This window comes from Dendrobates tinctorius, unplaced genomic scaffold, assembly GCF_039654945.1.
Source record: "Dendrobates tinctorius isolate UK_male_01 unplaced genomic scaffold, ASM3965494v1 ptg000121l, whole genome shotgun sequence".
NCBI classification, from domain to species: Eukaryota; Metazoa; Chordata; class Amphibia; order Anura; family Dendrobatidae; genus Dendrobates; species Dendrobates tinctorius.
In genome coordinates this window covers 508560-527250 of record NW_027361789.1, presented here as the reverse complement: position 1 = coordinate 527250, position 18691 = coordinate 508560, and the positions used below count along the sequence as shown (strand labels likewise).

The 18691-nt window shown below is 44.2% G+C and overlaps 1 protein-coding gene across 2 annotated transcripts in view; it reads left to right on the top strand.

Annotated features, from left to right (window-relative positions):
• The window catches only part of PLCXD1 (phosphatidylinositol specific phospholipase C X domain containing 1), a 63239-nt gene that overhangs the window by 40218 nt on the left and 4330 nt on the right, over positions 1–18691 (top strand). The window contains exons 3-5 of one of the 2 annotated variants that reach the window (XM_073541442.1): positions 7984–8109; positions 11243–11398; positions 12581–12761. In XM_073541442.1, coding sequence (XP_073397543.1) covers positions 7984–8109; positions 11243–11398; positions 12581–12761 — 463 coding nt within the window. The remainder of the gene's footprint in view (positions 1–7983; positions 8110–11242; positions 11399–12580; positions 12762–18691) is intronic. The other variant, XM_073541443.1, reaches the window with a different exon arrangement.

Genomic DNA, 18691 nt, shown 5'->3' with positions numbered 1-18691 from the left:
TAGCAGCATTGATGGCCATTTTGAGAATCAGAGGTCTTGTCCTCATCCCGTACCTCGACGACATCCTCTTCGAGGCTCCATCCGTTTCTCAGGCCCAAGACCGTCTCGCCATCGTTCTCGACACCCTTTCCTGTTTCGGGTGGCTGGTCAACATTAAAAGGTCTTGCCTTGTTCCGACTTAGCGCCTGATCTTTCTAGGCATGCTGTTCGACACCCTCCAGACAAGGGTCTTTCTCCCCAAAGAGAAAAGAGTAATCCTCCAGCAGGGAGTTCGCTCTCTACAAAGTGCTCAGCTTCCTTCCTTCCGTTCAGCCATGAAAGTTCTAGGGAGGATGGTGGTTGCGTCAGAAGCGATCATCTTTGCCCAGTTGCACTCAAGACCTCTTCAGCGCGCCATCCTTTCACAGTGGAACAGGTCTGTTCTCTCCCTGGATCGTACGTTTCCACTCTCTTACCAAGTCAAACGATCGCTCAGATGGTGGCTGGACTCCGCTCTCATCCTCCAGGGCAGGTCCTTCCTGCCTGTTCACTGGCAAGTGGTGACCGACGGATGCCAGCCTTCTCGACTGGGGAGCAGTATTCCGTCATCTATCTGTCCAAGGACGTTGGTCAGTGAAGGAATCCTCTATACCGATCAACATCTTAGAGCTGAGAGCTATTCTTCTGTCCCTCCTCCACTGGGAAACACTTCTTGGGAGCCTGCCAATTCGCGTTCAGACTGACAATGCCACAGCGGTGGCATATGTCAATCACCAGGGAGGGACCCGATGTTCCGCGTCAATGGCCGAGGTAACCAAGATTCTTCACTGAGGCAGAGGCTACAGTTCCGGCAATATCCACAGTGCATATTCCCAGAGAGGACAACTGGGCCGCCGATTTTCAGTCGTGAGGGTCTCGCAGCAGGAGAATGGTAACTGCATCAAGAGATCTTCCACCAGATCTGCATTCGATGGGGGACGCCGGACGTGGACCTCATGGCGTCTTGACTGAACAGGAAGGTCCCACGGTTCGTCTCCAGGTCCCGCAACCTACTCGCGGTGGGTGCCGATGCTCTGGCCATTCCATGGTCCGAGTTTGCGCTTCCCTATCTGTTCCCTCCCCTTCCCCTCCTTCCCGGGCTGTTGAAGATCAAGGTGGAGGGGGGTGCCGGTCATACTGATCGCATCGGATTGGCCCAGAATGTCTTGGTTCGCGGACATCGTCAACCCTCTCGCGGACACCCCCTGGAGGCTCCCAGACAGACCAGATCTTCTGTCCCAGGGTCCAATCTGCCACCAGAATTTTCGGTCGCTCAGGTTAACGGCGTGGCTGTTGAAACCGCAGTACTAAGAGCGTCTGGTCTTTCTGATCGGTGATTCTCACTATGATCCAGGCTAGGAAGCCGTCATCTTCCAGAGTCTGTTATTGCACCTGGAAAGCCTTTTTCTGCTGGTGTGAGTCTCAACGCATTCTGCCCATGTCCTTTTCTCTTCCTTCCATTTTGGCTTTTCTCCAGGTGTGATTGGACGTTAGTCTGGCCTTAAAGGGTCAGGTGTCAGCACTTTACATTCTTTTCCAGAAAAATCTATCCTCCCGCTCTCAGGTCAGAACCTTTCTTCAGGGGTTTGCACATGCGGCTCCCCCGTACAGGACACCAGTGGACCCCTGGGACCTCAATCTAGTTCTTGAGGCTTTGAGGAACCCTCCCTTTGAACCGCTCTGAGAGGTTTCCCTGTCTTTTCTGTCTTGGAAAGTGGCGTTTCTGGTGGCCATCACTTCCATTAAGCGCGTTTCGGAGTTGGCGGCCCTTTCCTGTCGCCCTCCCTTTTTGGTTCTGCACCAGGATAAGGTGGTTTTGTGGCTTTCTCCTTCCTTCCTTCCCAAGGTGGTGTCTGCCTTCCACCTAAATGAGGATATCGTCCTCCCTTCCTTTTGTCCGGCTCATCCTCTGGAGTGTTCATTGAACAAGCTAAACCTGGTGAGGGTCTATCTAGCCAGGACCACCCCCTTTAGGAAGACTGACTCTTTTCGTCATTCCTGATGGTGCTTGAAGAGGTCTTCCGGCCTCTAAGGCTATAATTGCTCGCTGGATCAGAACGGCGATTTTGGAGGCTTACCGGGTCAAGAACAGAGTGCCTCCCACTGGGATCAGGGCTCACTCTACCCGGGCAGTGGGCACCTCCTGGGCGGTGCACCATTGGGCTTCCGCCCTACAGCTTTGCAAAGCAGCAACTTTGTCTTCCATCCACACGTTTGCCAAATTTTACAAGGTCCATACCTACGCTTCAGCGAATGCCAGCCTAGGCAGAAGGATCTTGCAGACGCCAGTGGTGAGTTCTCCGACCTGAATGAAGCTTCATTTTCCCTCCCAGGGACTGCTTAAGGACGCCCCATGGTTCCTGTGTCCCCCAATAAGGCGATAGAGAAAACAGGATTTTTGGTTGCTTACCGTAAAATCTGTTTCTCAGAGCCTTCATTGGGGGGACACAGCACCCTCCCATGTTTAACAACTCTTGTTCTTTCTCTTTGTGTTCTATTGTTCTGGTTTGAGTTGTCTGTTTGTTCCTTTTATCTAGTTTTCTCCTACTACTTTCTCACTAACTGAGTAGCCTAGTGCCAGTCGGTGGGGTGTACACTGCAGAGGAGCTAACTTTTTTGTGCATAGTGTCAGCCTCCTAGTGGCGGCAGAATACACCCATGGTTCCTGTGTCCCCCAATGAAGGCTCCGAGAAACAGATTTTACTGTAAGCAACCAAAAATCCTGTTTTCTGTGAGGCCAGTGGTGTCAAATTTGATTCCGGATTACACCACAAAATCAGGAATTAGTGGCTTATAGTGTTCAAAGGTGAGGTCCACACAGGGTCAGAAACGATGGGTGCTGGTGCAGTTTCTGTCCTGGGGTGTCTACGTGGATGTTTGTTATCAATTGAGGCAGAGGATGGAGAGGAAAAATAAAGGAAGGTGGGATCCTCTTCCTCACTGTCCGTGTCGTAGGCCAGGAACGCGTATGCCTCCTCTGCTGAATACCAGGTTTGGAACGAGCAGGAAATTTTTTTTATGTATGTGATGTTTGCTTGAGTACCAAATTTTATTAGTGTGTATGTGCTGGGTGTAAACTTTCATCTTTTTTCTAAATATAAAATGCACGGATGTGGTGCAAAAAGTGCATTAAAAAAAGGAAAAAAAAAGTCCTTGCCAAGAATGAGCGCTGTGCTAATCAGTGTTGTACACCTGATCAGCAGCACGGTGGCTGTAGGACGCAGATACAGACTAGTGCAAAGGGGAGAGGAAAGGGGGTGAAAAAAGTCAGTGGAAAACAGCGCAGTCACTGATCAGCGCTCGACCGCTGCAGGATGCATGAAAATGGAAGAAAAAAAAAGCCAAAACTCATGCGATCAACAATTGCTCAGTGCTTATCAGCAGAGGAGAGGTGGAGAGGGGGGACAGGTGTACATGAGGTGGGGAGAGGGGGTTTGGGGTGGATGAGGAAAGATCAGGCAAGGATTAAGGATCCTCTTCTTACTTCCTCTTTCTTATTACTTTCTTGAGCAGGAGCAACAGCATCCGCAGCAGAATCTGTGATGTCACAGGCTTCTGTGGCACCACAAGGCCCAGCATTGCACAGACGAACAGAATGACCGTCATATACAAAGCCGAAGCTAGATTGACACTAGTCACTTACAGGTCACTGTGGGCCTGTGCGCTCTAATGGTACGATCGATGTCATTGAGTGCACCAATAAGAGCTGGCCCTGGTGATCCTAGCGTTGCCAGGCCAGGACATCAGTGTTTCAGGCAATCTGAATGCCTGAAACACAGAAACTGTCACGGGGTTACCGTGACAGAGAGGAGGCAGAACACCACAGCATCTGATTGCTCCTACTCCTGCGCTGAATAGAAGCATTTCACCTTTTTAAACAGTGTAAATTTCTTTTGGCAGTACCGTTGTTAATCTGTCATGCTGAGAGCTACAGGTGCTAAGGCTCTCAGCTGAGCACGGTTAGCCACTCCTTATCCCCTATATAATTTGGGGCCTGACTGACGCACATCGTCAGAACTAGCTAATTGTTGTGAATTCGCTTTCTGGCCTCCCTTTGGTTATTACTGAAGGTAGTGGAGCTGGTCAGATCGACAGAGGGGTTGCGAGTTCTCTTTCTGGGCTCCCTCTGGTGGTTACTGGAGGTAATGGAGCTGATCTGATTGACAGAGGCTTGCCACCTGATAATGATGATGGCGATTGGAGATCTGAGGTTTCAGATTGGGATTTAAGACAGCCGACTCCCTCTATCCCTGCTGGTGATTTGCTTCCTGTTCCTCCTGAGGTCTGATTTCTCCAGCTCTGTCCCTTCATGTTCAGCTAAGTGGTTTATTTGCTATTCTGTTTGCATTTGATCTGGTTTTGTCTATCTCTTCTTGGTGCGGGTCAGCCTGCTCCGGCTGGGGCTGTGCTGAATCACCGTCCATATGTTACTGCTTGTGACAGTTTGTTTGATCTCCTATTAGATTGGTCTCTTTTTGCTCTGCTTTCAGAATATACCAGAGTGCTGATATAGTGGGGGGCAAAGTCGTGTGACTTCAGTGTTTTTTGCATCAGACGTGTTGGTCTTTTTGCAGGGTTTTTTGCGTGATTGCATACAGTGTCTTTCCTTTCCTGTCCTGTCTAGTCAGTGTGGGCCCCATCATTTGCTCAGTCTATTTTCCTGCCTGTGATTGTGTTTTCATCTTGTTTCACTTACAATATATGTTTGGGGGCTATCTATTCCTTTGGGGTCTGCTTTGGGGCAGTTTAGATTTCCCCTTTCTTGCTTTAGGCTCAGTTAGCTCTCCAGCTGTGTCGAGGATCATCGTAGGTACGCTCCACGGCTACTGCTAGTTGTGTGGATAGGATTAGGGGTCTGCAATCCACTTAGGTACCAACCTCCATGGTTTTCTGTGGCTTAGCCTCGACCTGCTCTCCTCCAGCATGACCCATTCATAACAGCTAATGCTACATGGCTGGGAAAATAGTAGTTGGTGGTTATGATTAGGCGTTTGGTGGATTTGTTGGTAACAGTTGCTTGAATTTGTGAGTGTGGTAATTCTCTTCCTTCTCATACTTTGGTTTTACCCCATTCTACACTCCTCGATTCATTCCTCAGATATAGTAGTTTATTTACATGCCTGGTATTTTCAGTTTCCTCTGTTCGTGTTACCTTGTTCGTCTGATTGGCGTACTACAGTGCAGTGCTACTCCCCTCTTTACTGGGTGGGGGAAGGGTACAGACAGAGGGCAGATTCAGGAGATAAGGCAAGGTGCATGGCTGAGGCATCTTCACCTTCAGAAGTAACCCAGGGAACAGGGAGAGCTAGGATACCCCCTAGCGTTAGAGACAGGGAAGGAGCCCCAGGCCCCGGGTCACCCAACTACAGAGTCGTGACCCAAACGCTGCGACTGGCTGTTCATTAGTTACGGGGGGCGTTGCTACCCCCAGGGATGACTTAATGTGCCCATTTTCAAGGTGGCACCTGAATTTTAATACTAGCACTGCAGTTGTGATGCCGCATTAAAGATATGACATATCCATACGTGCAAGGTCGCTAAGTACCAGGCAACCTGGACATCTTGATAAGTCTAAGGTCGGAAAGGGGTTAACCCTTCTAACATTGTAACAAAATAAAACGTTTGAAAAGTGATGATGACCTAAAGTAGGCATATGGGAAATTTTCTTTAACTATTTTGCATAGTATGTCTGTCTGGTTTAAGGATATAAGTATTCCAAGTTGAAAAATTTGCAATTTTCATAAAACTTCAACAAATTTCAAATGTTTTCACAAATCGAAAATTGTATCATCCTAAATTTACCTCTGACATAAAAGCACAATGTGTTATGAGAAAAGTGTTAGAATCACCAGGATATATAGAAGCATTCCAGAGTTATTGCCACATAAAGTAACATTGGTCAAATTTTGAAAAATTCTGTAATGCTGTAGATAAGCCCCCGATGTAACCTGAAAGAGAAGAAAAACTAGTTATATTATACTCACCCAGGGGCGGTCCGGGTCCGATGGGTGTTGCGGTCCGATCCGGCGCCTCCCATCTTCTAGCGATGATGTGTGCAGGCGCCGGGAAAGGTCAGAGAGGTTCTCGCCTGCGCACTACAGTACTCTGCTCTGCCCTCGACAGGGCATCAGGGGCTTATCTACAGCATTAGGCTAGTTTCACATTAGCGTTTTGATGCGCAGTGGACGCTCGCCGTCAAGCTCCACCCCCTGCCGCGCCTCCTCCGGGTCAGCTCCACCTATGTGCGCATGACGCTGCATGCCACCTGCGTACCCTATCTTTAGCATCGGGTACGCAGGCCGTGCGCACGTATGCTTTTGACGGTGTGCCGGCCGCACCAAACTGCAACACGATGTGTTTGGTGCCGGTTGGCGCACCGTCAAAAAGGACGCAGGATCAACCCTCCTAAACTGTATATATGGGAATCCAGGTCATAGAAAGCTGAATAAAATTTTACGTTGATATCTGCGATCCAATGTCTCATTCCAGAGAAATCCACTTTCTGTGATATGTAAATGACCTCTTCCAGGCTATGGGGACCGGACACTGATGTCATACTATACCAATATGTCTGACTATACGGATTACCAGTTTCAGAACACAAAGAGGAAACTGTTACGAATGATGAACCCCTGATATAATATGAACATCATAGTGTTGGGCTTCATTAATTTTATTGGGCACATCCTATGACCGATCCTAGACTGTGGATGTGAATTTAGCTTCAGTAAGATGCAAAGTAAAGACCTTTTTATTTCCAGCTTTTGCATTTAGCTCCCACTTAGCATAAATGCTGCATTTAACAACTGAGGAAAAGTGTATGTGATTTAATAAAAATTCCTGCCCACTGTGTTCAACAGTGGTTCCCCGTGTATGTTGACAATTCAGGGGATGAGCATGCATCATACTGAGCATTGGATGGCCTCTTACAGTAGCCACCATAGCTGATCTGCACCCTCTGCTGATAGCCTATTAATGTCGCTGTCAATCTCTAACATTTAAAGCATGTGGCACTGGAGTTGGGTCGCACTGTTACACTTCCAACGCCATCCCCCACGAAACAGTCACATGGTGCCAGTGGGTTCCCATGACATTTAGGGGATCTGCTGAAAGGGTCTGCCATAGATACTAAAGAATGAAATGTATGCTCAAATGCAAAGTGTCCAAAAAGTATTCAGACTTCTGCATTTCATAATTCTCATAGACTTATCTCCTGGGCCAGGACAATACATTTTAGTAATCTAGGCAGAGGAAGCCAATGGCACCCCCCGATGAACGCCAGGAGTAAAAGTACCCCTAACATGCTTCCTCTCCAAGTAGGTCCCCACAGCCGACCCCACAGCTATTCTCACGTTGGTCCCCACAGTCAGTCCCTCTTGGTATGTCTTCCATTCATAGGCAAACTAAGGAGAAAAATAAAAGCTTGTGCTCACCTAATCCAGGCTCCCGTCCAGCGTAGCCTCAGTCTCTTCTGTCTTGTGCAGCAGTGGACGCTGAACAGTGCTATCACGTCACTGCATTGCACCGTCCAACGTCCCCTGCATGCGCCACATCCTTCAGTGCGCAGGCCAGAAGTGCCTGCATTCTGCTGGATTTCCCAGATGAGCAGTGGGCTGCTTACAGTAGCTCTGCTCCTCTCCTGGGTGGCTACGACATCAATTGTATGCACATCCGATAGATGTGAATATAATTGAGTGCAGGGAGGGAACATCGCCAAGGCACAGGCAGAGAAAAGGGGTGAGCGGTGTCAGTGACTGACACTTTTCCCGTTTGACTGCGCCCCAACCTCACTGTGCTGAATGCCTGCGGCTATTGGAAGGCGTTCAGGAATGTCCACTTTTTCACCTAAGGTGCTCTTCCCTCGGAGAGGCAGGGTGTAGTGCCCTACGCTGCCTTTCTCACATCAGTTTTGTATAAAGTATGATCATATATTGATATTTACAGAATATTCTTTGTGTTTGATAGACTTTAAGCGTTACTGAGCAGCTGGATGCAGGAATCCGATACCTGGATCTCCGAATAGCTCACAGGCCTGATGTCTTCTCGAATCTGTACTTTGTACATGGCCTTTATACATCCCGGACTGTGGAAGTAAGGCAGACTGCAGTTCTTCATATTTGTTCCCGCGGCTTGGTCTTTTCACTTCACATTAAAGTGTCTATGCCAGAAATCTGCGGAAGAAATCAAACTTAAAAATTGGTCTGCTCTCAAAATAAAATGGAAGTGCCTGCGTTACTCTCTTCTTTTTCTCCTGATGGATGGACTCTCCTAAGTTATTCCTATATAACAAGCTCATGCTTCCATATGCTATATTTCAGTGATTCAGATATACTGCGACCTTGTGCTAAAGATCTGGGACGAGTCGAAACATCTTCCTTATTTTGCCGTTAATCTGTTTTTAATTGCTTCATGCTTTTTTTAAGTGTACCAAACAAGAAAGTATGGTATCTTGAATATATCGACTTTGAGTGTGGTGGACATTCCTTTCTAGAAATCCCCTGAAAACACTTTTAAAAATCACTACATTATAGCACAATGGCAATGCGTCTTTTCACACTAGCTACGCCAAAGCGGACGGAGCTGGAACGATACGAACATGGAACGTCTACTTGTCTAATTCATGATGAGTTATGGCAGATTAAGCTACAAATCTTACTCCAGTCTCTGGAGTAAGATTTGTGGTGAGGAGAACACCACTTTTAAGACATGTCTGATTCATTAAGTGGCATGCACCTGTTAACATCAGGCACCTCTGACTCAAAGACGTCCCCTTATGAAGACTAGCGTGAACAATGATGAAGTGGGTCAATGTTATGTCTTCCCATTGTTGTCCATCTTCATCCTATAATTTCAACCTTTATAAAAAAAAAATGGATTCAAATGTCGAAGAGTGGTTTTTTTTTTTTTTTTTACTATACAGGTGCTTCTCACTAAATTAGAGTATCATAAAAATGTAATTTATTTCAGTTCTTCAATACAAAACGTGAAACTCCTATAGAGTCATTGCAAAGAGAGTGATCTATTTCAAGTGTTTATTTCTGTTAATGTTGATGATTATGGCTTACAGCCAATGAAAACCAAAAGTCATTATCTCAGTAAATTAGAATAATTAACAAAAAAACACCTGCAAAGGCTTCCTAAGCATTTAAAAAGGTCCCATAGGTCCATGTTTCAGTAGGCTACACAATCATGGGGAAGACTGTTGACTTGACAGATGTCCAGAAGGCAGTCATTGACACACTCCACAAGGAGGGTAAGCCACAAAAGGTCATTGCTAAAGAAGCCGGCTGTTCACAGAGTGCTGCATCCAAGTGTATTAATGGAAAGTTGAGTGGAAGGAAGAAGTGTGGTAGAAAAAGGTGCACAAGCAACCGGGATAACCGCAGCATTGAAAGAATTAAGAAAAGGCCATTCAAAAATTTGGGGGAGATTCACAAGGTGTGGACGGCTGCTGAAGTCATTGCTTCAAGAGCCACCACACACAGACATATCCAGGACATGGGCTACAAGTGTCGCATTCCTTGTGTCAAGCCACTCATGACCAATAAACAGCGCTATAAGTGTCTTACCTGGGCCAAGGAGAAAAAGAACTGGACTGTTGCTCAGTAGGCCAAGGGGCTGTTTTCAGATGAAAGTAAATTTTGCATTTCATTTGGAAAGGTCCCAGAGGAAGAGTGGAGAGACACACACACAATCCAAGCTTTTTGAGGTCTAGTGTGACGCTTCCACATCAGTGATGGTTTGGGGAGCCATGTCATCTGCTGGTGTAGGTCCACTATGTTTTATCAAGAACAAAGTCAGAGCAGCCGTCTACCAGGAAATTTTAGAGCACTTCATGCTTCCCTCTGCCGACAAGCTTTTTGGGATGGAAACTTCATTCTCCAGCAGGAGTGTCATCAAGAGGAAGATGAAAGACACCAGACCCAACAATGCAGACGAGTTATCAAAGCAATCTGGGCTTCCATAACTCCTCAGCAGTGCCAAAAGCTAATCTTCGCCATGCCGCATTGATGCAGTAATTGATGCAGAAGCAGCCCCGACCAAGTATTGAGTGCATTTACTGAACATACATTTCAGTAGGCCAACATTTCGGATTTTAAAATCATTTTACAAGCTGGTGTTATAAAGTATTCTAATTTACTGAGATAATGACTTTTGGGTTTTCATTGGCTGTAAGCCATAATCATCAACATTAACAGAAATAAACACGTGAAATTGATCACTCTGTAATGACTCTAATATAATATGAGTTTCACTTTTTGTATTGAGGAACTGAACGTTTTGATGATATTCTAATTTCGTGAGCCGCACCTGTATGTATGTGCATTTATGTTACAAATATTGTGGCTTTATGATAAATATTTTTTAATGTAGGCTATATTCACACCCTTTGGACATAAAAACAGGACAGACAAACGGATGTGTTGCATAACTGATACAAATGGAGGCAGATGGACACCAGTAGGGTCCAAATGGGTTATTATAGAATCATAGAGTTGGAAGGGACCTCCTGAGCCATCTGGTCCAACCCCCTGCTCAAAGCAGGATTCGCTAAATCATCCCAGTCAGTTGTGTTTCTTTTTTAGAATGGAAGGAAAAGCATTGCATGCAGGACTTTTTCTTCAATTTAAAAATTGACATAATGGAACCCAGGGCCCCCTAATACGACTACTGGGGTTTTCTGTTTCAGTTTGCATCAGTTATGCAACACATCCTTTTTTAACATTAATTCCTTTTGTCTCTTGTTAAAAATTGATAAAATGGACTGAGAACACACGCAGATATGCCATAAATGTTGCATTTGTGCATAGTTCACTTTAATGCTACATTCCCATGACTATTATATAGTGAGTTTATGATGTTTCAGAGTCTCTGTACCTCTTCGGTTTTGTGCATTTTTTGACACTGTGGTTCTTGGTGTCTTATTTTAAATTAAGCTGCTTTGTTTTTGATACTTTCTAATATTTAGCTTTCAGCATCTAATGCAATTCTATGGGGGGGAAAATCCGCACTTAAAACTTTGAAGTACGCACCGTGAAAAAGTCACAATGGGCATGAGATTTTATAAATCCCATCGACTTTACTGAAACTTTAAGACCCTGAGTATTTGACGCTTCATATATTTACTGAGCCAAAAACGCATTGCGAGAACTTAAAGTAAAATGATAAAATATAAACTACTGTGCCTTAAACTAAGCTGATTTACTATATATTTTTTTCCTAGCACACACTACAGGAGATTTCCGACTGGTTGCAGCGGTATCCTCGAGAGGTCCTCATCCTGGGGTGTGATAATCTACAGTCCATGTCCCCACAGCATCATGTGTATTTAATTAACTCCATACACAGGATATTTGGACCCAAACTGTGCCCCAAGCACGTAAGAACATGAAATAAAATCCTAGACTTGTATGTGTTCTGCTATGGAGCGTCACTGCTAAAAGCTTGGGTAAAATGTAGTAAAGCAGAATAAGAAGAAATATATTGGGTGTATTTCCTAAGCCAACATTAGTATTGGATACAATACAATAGAAGTGTAAATGTTCCACTATATTTTTTATGTTTAGAATCCAGTTCAGGTTTTAGTGATGCAAAATAGTCAAGTGTGAATGTGGATCAAGGCTGCTGGTACATTTGTGCTCCCAAGTTACGGCTGCAGTACCCTCACCTCCTGCAGAATAAATTTAGATCACCAACAAAACCTATAGTGATCTATGCAGTTTTTTTCTCTGCAGCAAATCTAGCCATACTCCACATACTGAGCCCCGTATAACCCCGCCAACACCACTGATTGACAGAAAGCTGCTAGTCAGCAGTGAGGGCGATATTACAGAGAAATTGACTAGGAGGCACGAGACACCTAGTCCTGTAGTGATTATCTCTTGCTGATAAAACACTAATGTTATGAAAACGGCAACACCCAGCTTATTAAGTAACATCACAGGAATCAGGATCTCGCCCCCTGCATCATGCTGCTCTGAGATTACATAGCAAAAATCTGATGACAGATTCACTTTCAGTGTGGGAAAGCATAATTCACAGAAGTGCATTGTCCATAAGTTTTTATGTACCAGTTTGCTTGAAGAATCGAGCTTTCCCTCCTATTATCTGGAAACTGCCTTATTCACATGTAGAATGACTTATACCAACATTTTTGGGGGTGTCTGGGTCATTGGTTCTTTGGCTGTATTTTAAATGTTTTTAGCTTATTGTATCCAATATGAAATAAAGGTTTTTTTATTGTCTATTGGGATGTGCAGACCATCATTAGCCTAGTCTTTTTCTCCCCTTTTTTTTGGGTTCTGGTATAATGTCAGTAACTTTTGACAGTGAAAAAAAAAACTCTGCACTTAGCGCTATTCTTCCTGTCACTGACTCTGATGCTCAAAAACTCTTATTTTGGGGTACAAATATTTAGTAAGATAATGAAAAATGGGCACGTTCCACATTGTGACAACATTTTAGGCTTGCTACATAGTCGGCCAGATTAATGTGAACTTCAAGCCGGATCCTTGTAAACATCTGTACGAATAATTTTTATGAATGTTCGCTCTATTTCCAGGAACGGCCAACCCTGAGGAACTTGTGGAAGCAAACTTATCAGGTCATTGTGTGCTATGATGATCCCCAGGCACTGATAATTGACTATCTGTGGCCATCTATGCCGTACTGGTGGGCAAACACAACTAGTACAGACTACTTGCTGCACTTTCTGGAGATGAAAAAACACAGTGGGCGGCCAGGTATCTGGTTCTTCATTTCAATTTTTAACCCAGCTGCAAATTTCTTCGATTACTTGTCTTTTAGGTGTTTATATAGTGTTATTGTTAGCCTAAAGAGACGGTCTTTTCAGTATTTTATACGCTGTATGCTGACATTTAGGGATTATTACTCAGCACATTTTGGCATCCTTACATTAGCAATATCCCATGTACATTTTGAAATAATAAAAGACTATTGTATTTATGCCTTTCTTTATGCTAGTTTTTCTTTATTTTTTAAGCTGTGTTATGTTTTGCGCGTTATTGTTCTTTCTTTTCTATATTGTTCTTGTACAACAGTATAGCGCGAAACAAAAATCAGACTAAAAAAAAATAATGAATTTATTAGGTCTCCAAAACAAAGTTCACTGAAAAAAGCAGGTCCAGAAAGTGTTTTTAGACCTGCAGCTATATAAAACTGCAACTTCACAAAAAATCTAAAATGTGAAACTGTGGAAAATCTCATGTCTTTCTGCAGTGTTGTGTGAATGGGATTCTTAGGTTTTGTCTTTTTCTCCATTTCCCTTTTTTTTTTTTTTTTCTAGAACAAAACAAAAATCTGCCATGACATTCTCCTGTGACACCAGTCCCTCCCTAGGGTATCTTTGCCATTTGGAAGAATACATTTCTAAAATGACCTTAATGTAAAAAAGAAACACTTCTACATAAAATATTTTTCCGTACATTTTCACTTTACATGTTTAAATACATTAACTATAAACTACAGAAAGCAGAACCGACAATAACTATGTAGAGTAACTGCTTTCTCAGGAAAAACGTAGTTTAAAAATTCATCCTATTAAGGCCTATTTCACACTTCAGTTGTTTGGCGTCAGTCAAAATCCGACATCGTGGCGGATTGACAGATCTGCCAAAAATGTGGAAAAAGCGGACGATACGGGTTTTCTGACGGATCTGCTATACGGATCCATCAAAAAACGGATCCGTATCGTCCGTTACATCCATTTTTTCTATCCATTGGATCCGTTTTTCGACGGATCCGTTGCTTTCAGACCTCCCAAATGGGATGCTCCCAAATGTGATTATCTACTGGAAACTGCTCCGAAATGTGATTGGATCCTGGAAAATACTGGAATACTATATATAGGGTGTTTAACACCACATCTTTGAAAGGTTGTAGAGCTAGTGGCAGAGATGGAAGGTGTTATAGCGAACATTGTGAGCATATGTGCGGACTTTAATTTTGAGTGTAATCGTTTGGCAATGATTGGTCGGCACAAGGAGGCGGAAGCAAGACAGCGCATCCTGCGTCGGCGAAGGAAGAGACGTCTGTGGATTCACAGCGATTGACCCTCGGTGTTTTTGCAACGCTTTATCTTGAATTAATGAATAACCCAGAGAAGTTCTTTAATTATGTGCGTATGAGACCAGACCACTTAGAGATTTTGGTGGAGCATGTTGGAGCTCAAATCCCAGAGAAGGGACACCTACTTGCGTTTTTCAATATCACCGGCGGAGCGTCTGATGGTGACCCTTCGGTAAGTTAAATTTTTTTGTAAATGTTTTCTGATTCTGCAGACTTCTAGTGTCATGTTGTTGCTGGTAGTTTGTTCTTAATTTTTTTTTTTTTTTCAGATTCCTGGCAACTGGAGAATCCTTTTCCTCCCTCCATTACCAGTTCCGGCTGGGGATATCTACAATATCCGGAATAGTACAACAGACCTGCCGGGCATTGTGGGATTGTTTACAGGATGAGTACATCCAACACAGGACAGGTGGCTGGCGAGTACTGACAACTTTCAAGAAATCTGACAGTTTCCTAATTGTGTTGGTGCAGTGCATGAGAAGCTCTTAAGGATTGTGAAACCAGTTTGATCTGGTTCAGAATATTTCAATTATAAGAAATATTTTTCAATTGTACTGATGGCAGTTGCTGACTCAAAATGCAAATTCATCGCGGTGGATATTGGTGCGTATGGTCGATCAAATGATTCACAGGTTTTTAAGATGTCTGCAATGGGGTGTCGTTTATATGGAGAAAATTTTCAATACCCACCTCCAAGACCACTCCCTGGAACCACAGGCCCACCAATGCCATTTGTGTGTGTTGGAGATGAAGCATTTCAACTGTCTAAACATCTTCTCAAGCCATACGCGAGTCATGGATTGACGCAAAGGAAAAAAATCTTCAACTATCGCTTTAACAGAGCGCGAAGAGTGGTGGAGTGCGCTTTTGGGATTTTAACTGCAAAATGGCGAGTCCTGTTAACTGTTATAAAAATGAAAACTGACACACTGTTTAGGTGAAGGCGTGTGTGATCCTGCACAATTTTGTCATTTCCAAGGAACCAGTTTCCATTGAGGAAAATGTGTCTGAAACCACCTTGTGGGATTATCAACAGACAAGTGTCCAGAGTACTGTGTCAGCTTCCAAAATGAGGGACACATTTGCGGAATACTTTCTCTCACCAGAAGGAAGAGTTGACTGGAAAGATGACATGGTTTAAATTTTTTTTGGAAGATTATACCAAGGTTCAATTTTTTTATAACAAACATTTTGTAAGTTTTCCCTTTTGGTTTCTTATTTTTGGTACCTTTACACCAATATGTTTACCAAAATTTGTGTTTTACTTGTACACCAATTTGTAACTTGACCCTTTCTGTACCTTTACCAAAAGTTGTTTTTTTTTTTTAACCTGTACCTCAATGTGTACCTTGACCCTTTTTGTACCTTTACCAAAAGTTGTTTTTTTTACCTGTATAACCCTTCTTGTACCAATTTGTGTATGTTTTTAACTTGCCAATAAAATTGTTTTGAACAAAAAATGGTTTATTTACACGTGTAAGGCTAGTTTCACATTTGCGTGTCAGGGCGCACGGCCGCCGCTAAGCCCCGCCCCTGCCGCGCCTCCTCCGGTAGCTCCGCCTACCGGCGCATGACGCTGCATGCGTCCTGCGTCCCCTATCTTTATCACTGGGGACGCAGGCCGTGCGCAGTATGCATTTGGCGGCGCATGTGTCCTTTTGACGGTGCGCCGACCAGCGCCAAACGCAACCTGTTGCAATTTGGTTGCGCTCGGCGCACCGTCAAAAGGACGCATGCGCCGCCAAACGCATACTGCGCACGGCCTGCGTCCCCAGTGATAAAGATAGGGGACGCATGCAGCGTGCTCCCTGCTGGGGCTGTGCTAGACCCCGCTCCATATGTGGCAGCTTGTGTCAGTTTGTTCAGTCCCCTGTTATATTGGTCTCTTTTGCTTTGCTACCAGTTTACACCAGAATGCTGATATAGTGGGGGAGAGGTCGTGAGACCTCAGTGTTTTTTGTGCATTGGACGTGTTGGATTTTTTGGGGGGTTTTGCGTGATTGCAGACAGTGTCTTTCCTTTCCTATCTAGACAGTTTGGGCCCCATTATTTGCTCAGTCTATTTTCTGTCTGTTTGTGACTCATCTTGTCTCACCGACAATATATGTTTGGAGGCTATTTATTTGGGGTTCTACCAGGGCTGTGGAGTCGGAGTCGTGGAGTCGGAATAAAATGGACCGACTCCTAAAATATATAATAAATTGGGTACAGTAGTTCAATGCAGAATGTGCTGAATATTTTTGCAAAGGAATTTGGGAAAGTTATGAAATGTCCTATAAATAGCTTTTCTATTCCTGATCTAAGGCTACATTCACACAAGAACAGGTTCTTGCTATTGTAACGGACAATGCTTCAAACATAAGTACAATTAAACTGATGAATGAGAGTAATGAACAATAGCTAGAAGAAAATTTAGGATTCAGTATGTTTGAGATGTAACTGAGCAACAAACAGATATTACAACAGAAGAACAGAAAAATTATACTTTAGAAATAGATAATCTTGTTGAAGCTGCTTCAAAACACTTTCATATTCATCCCATGCGCTGTGTTGTGCACACTCTGCAACTGGCAATAAGAGAGAGTCTGCAAGAGGGACATGCTGGAAATCTGATTGGAAAAGTGAGGAAATTGGTTATTGCCGCCAGAACCCCTAAAACTGATTCCATCTTGAAGAGAAGTGCTGGGAAAGGGGCAATTGTCGATCAAGCCACTCGGTGGGGCAGCCTCTTGTAGATATGACGAACCCTCAGGTAACCCTAAATGAAGGTTAATGGACACAGGTGGCTGAATTGAAGGAATTGCTTAATCACCCATTTACAGTGACTAAAAAATTACAAGCTGAGGATTTAACTCCTGGCATTTTCATAAGGGAGTGGAGGAACTTGCTATTTTGCCTGTCCCAAAGAGGAGGTTTAATCGCAGGTGGCATTTCTGCTTCAATGAAACGGAGAGACACAGCTATTGGAAAATAAAATTATACTGGCAGCTGTTTATGTGGACCCAAGTCATCATATACTGCTTGATCAACAGCTTACTAAAGGAAAAGAAGCTCTGACTGAGGTAGCAGTTAGGATGAGTGGCCTACAGGAGGACTGCCAGGCGCAAGAGGACTTGGGTCCTGACAGTGCTGCTGCTGCCATATCTTCATGCCCATCAGATGAGGTATTTGACTTTGACAAGTATTTGGATGACATGTAGCAGGCAAAACGTTGCCGCAAGGAAAAAGATTTCACTCCGTCTCCTATAGCAAGCAGATTGACCTTATTTCAGCAAAATGTTTCACTTGCTCTCGAAGTAGAAAAATTCAACTGTTCATCAAAACTGACTGTTCATGAGGCAATTCCTTTATACCCGGAAATTGTTAGAGATGTTGCCCATGTGGTTACGGCTTTGCCTCCAACCCAAGTTAGTGTAGAAAGGTTGTTCTCTAGCCTTAAAATTATTAGGTCAGATTTGAGGCCATCTGTAATGATTAGGTCACCGAGGAGAAGAGCAAGCCCAAGCTAAGCCATAGAAAACCAGAGAGGTTGGTAACTAAGCGGATTGCAGACCCCTGATCCTATCCACACAACTAGCAGTAGCCGTGGAGCGTGCCTACGATGATCCTAGATGCCTTGGCACAGCCGGAGAGCTAACTAAGCCTAAATCAAGAAAGGGGAAATCTAAACTGCCCCAGAGCAGACCCCAAAGGAATAGATAGCCCCCAAACATATATTGTCGGTGAGCAAGATGAAACACAAACGCAGGTAGGAAAATAGACTGAGCAAACGATGGGGCCCACACTAACTAGACAGGACAGACACTGTCTGCAATCACGCAAAAAACCCTGCAAAAAGGTCCAACACGTTTGATGCAAAAATACTGAAGTCGCAAGACTTCGCCCACTATATCAGCACTCTGGTATATTCTGAAAGCAGAGCAAAAAGAGGCCAGTCTAATAAGGGACAAAAACAAACTGGCACAAGCAGTAACATATGGATGGTGATTCAGCACAGCCCCAGCCGGAGCTGGCTGACCCACACAAAACTGAAATAGACAAAACCATATCAAATGTGAACAGAATAGCAAAAAGAACACTTAGCTGAGCATGCAGGGACTGAGCTGGAAACGAAGACCTCAGGAGGCAGGAAAAAATCACCAGAGGGATAGAGGGAGTCGGCTGTCTTAAATCCAGTCTGAAACCCCAGATCTCCAATCGTCGTCCTCATTATCAGGTGGCAAGCCTCTGTTAATCAGATCAGCTCCATTACCTCCAGTAACCACCAGAAGGAGCCCAGAAAGAGAACTCGCAACCCCTCCGTCAACCTGACCAGCTCCACCACCTTCAGCAGTAACCAGAGGTAGGCCAGAAAGCGAATTCACAACAATCATCTATGAAGGAGGATCTGATGGAGGCTATTCTGTTTCTTAGAACAAATTCATAGACTGTACAAATGTTATTTAGTATGTTTTTGTTGAAAACTTTTTTTGCCACTTACATAGTTTATTACATAGCTATATATATTTCACGCATCCGTTCATTCCTCACCCAAGAATCTGCAAAAACCCTAGTCCATGCCCTCATCATCTCTCGCCTTGACTAC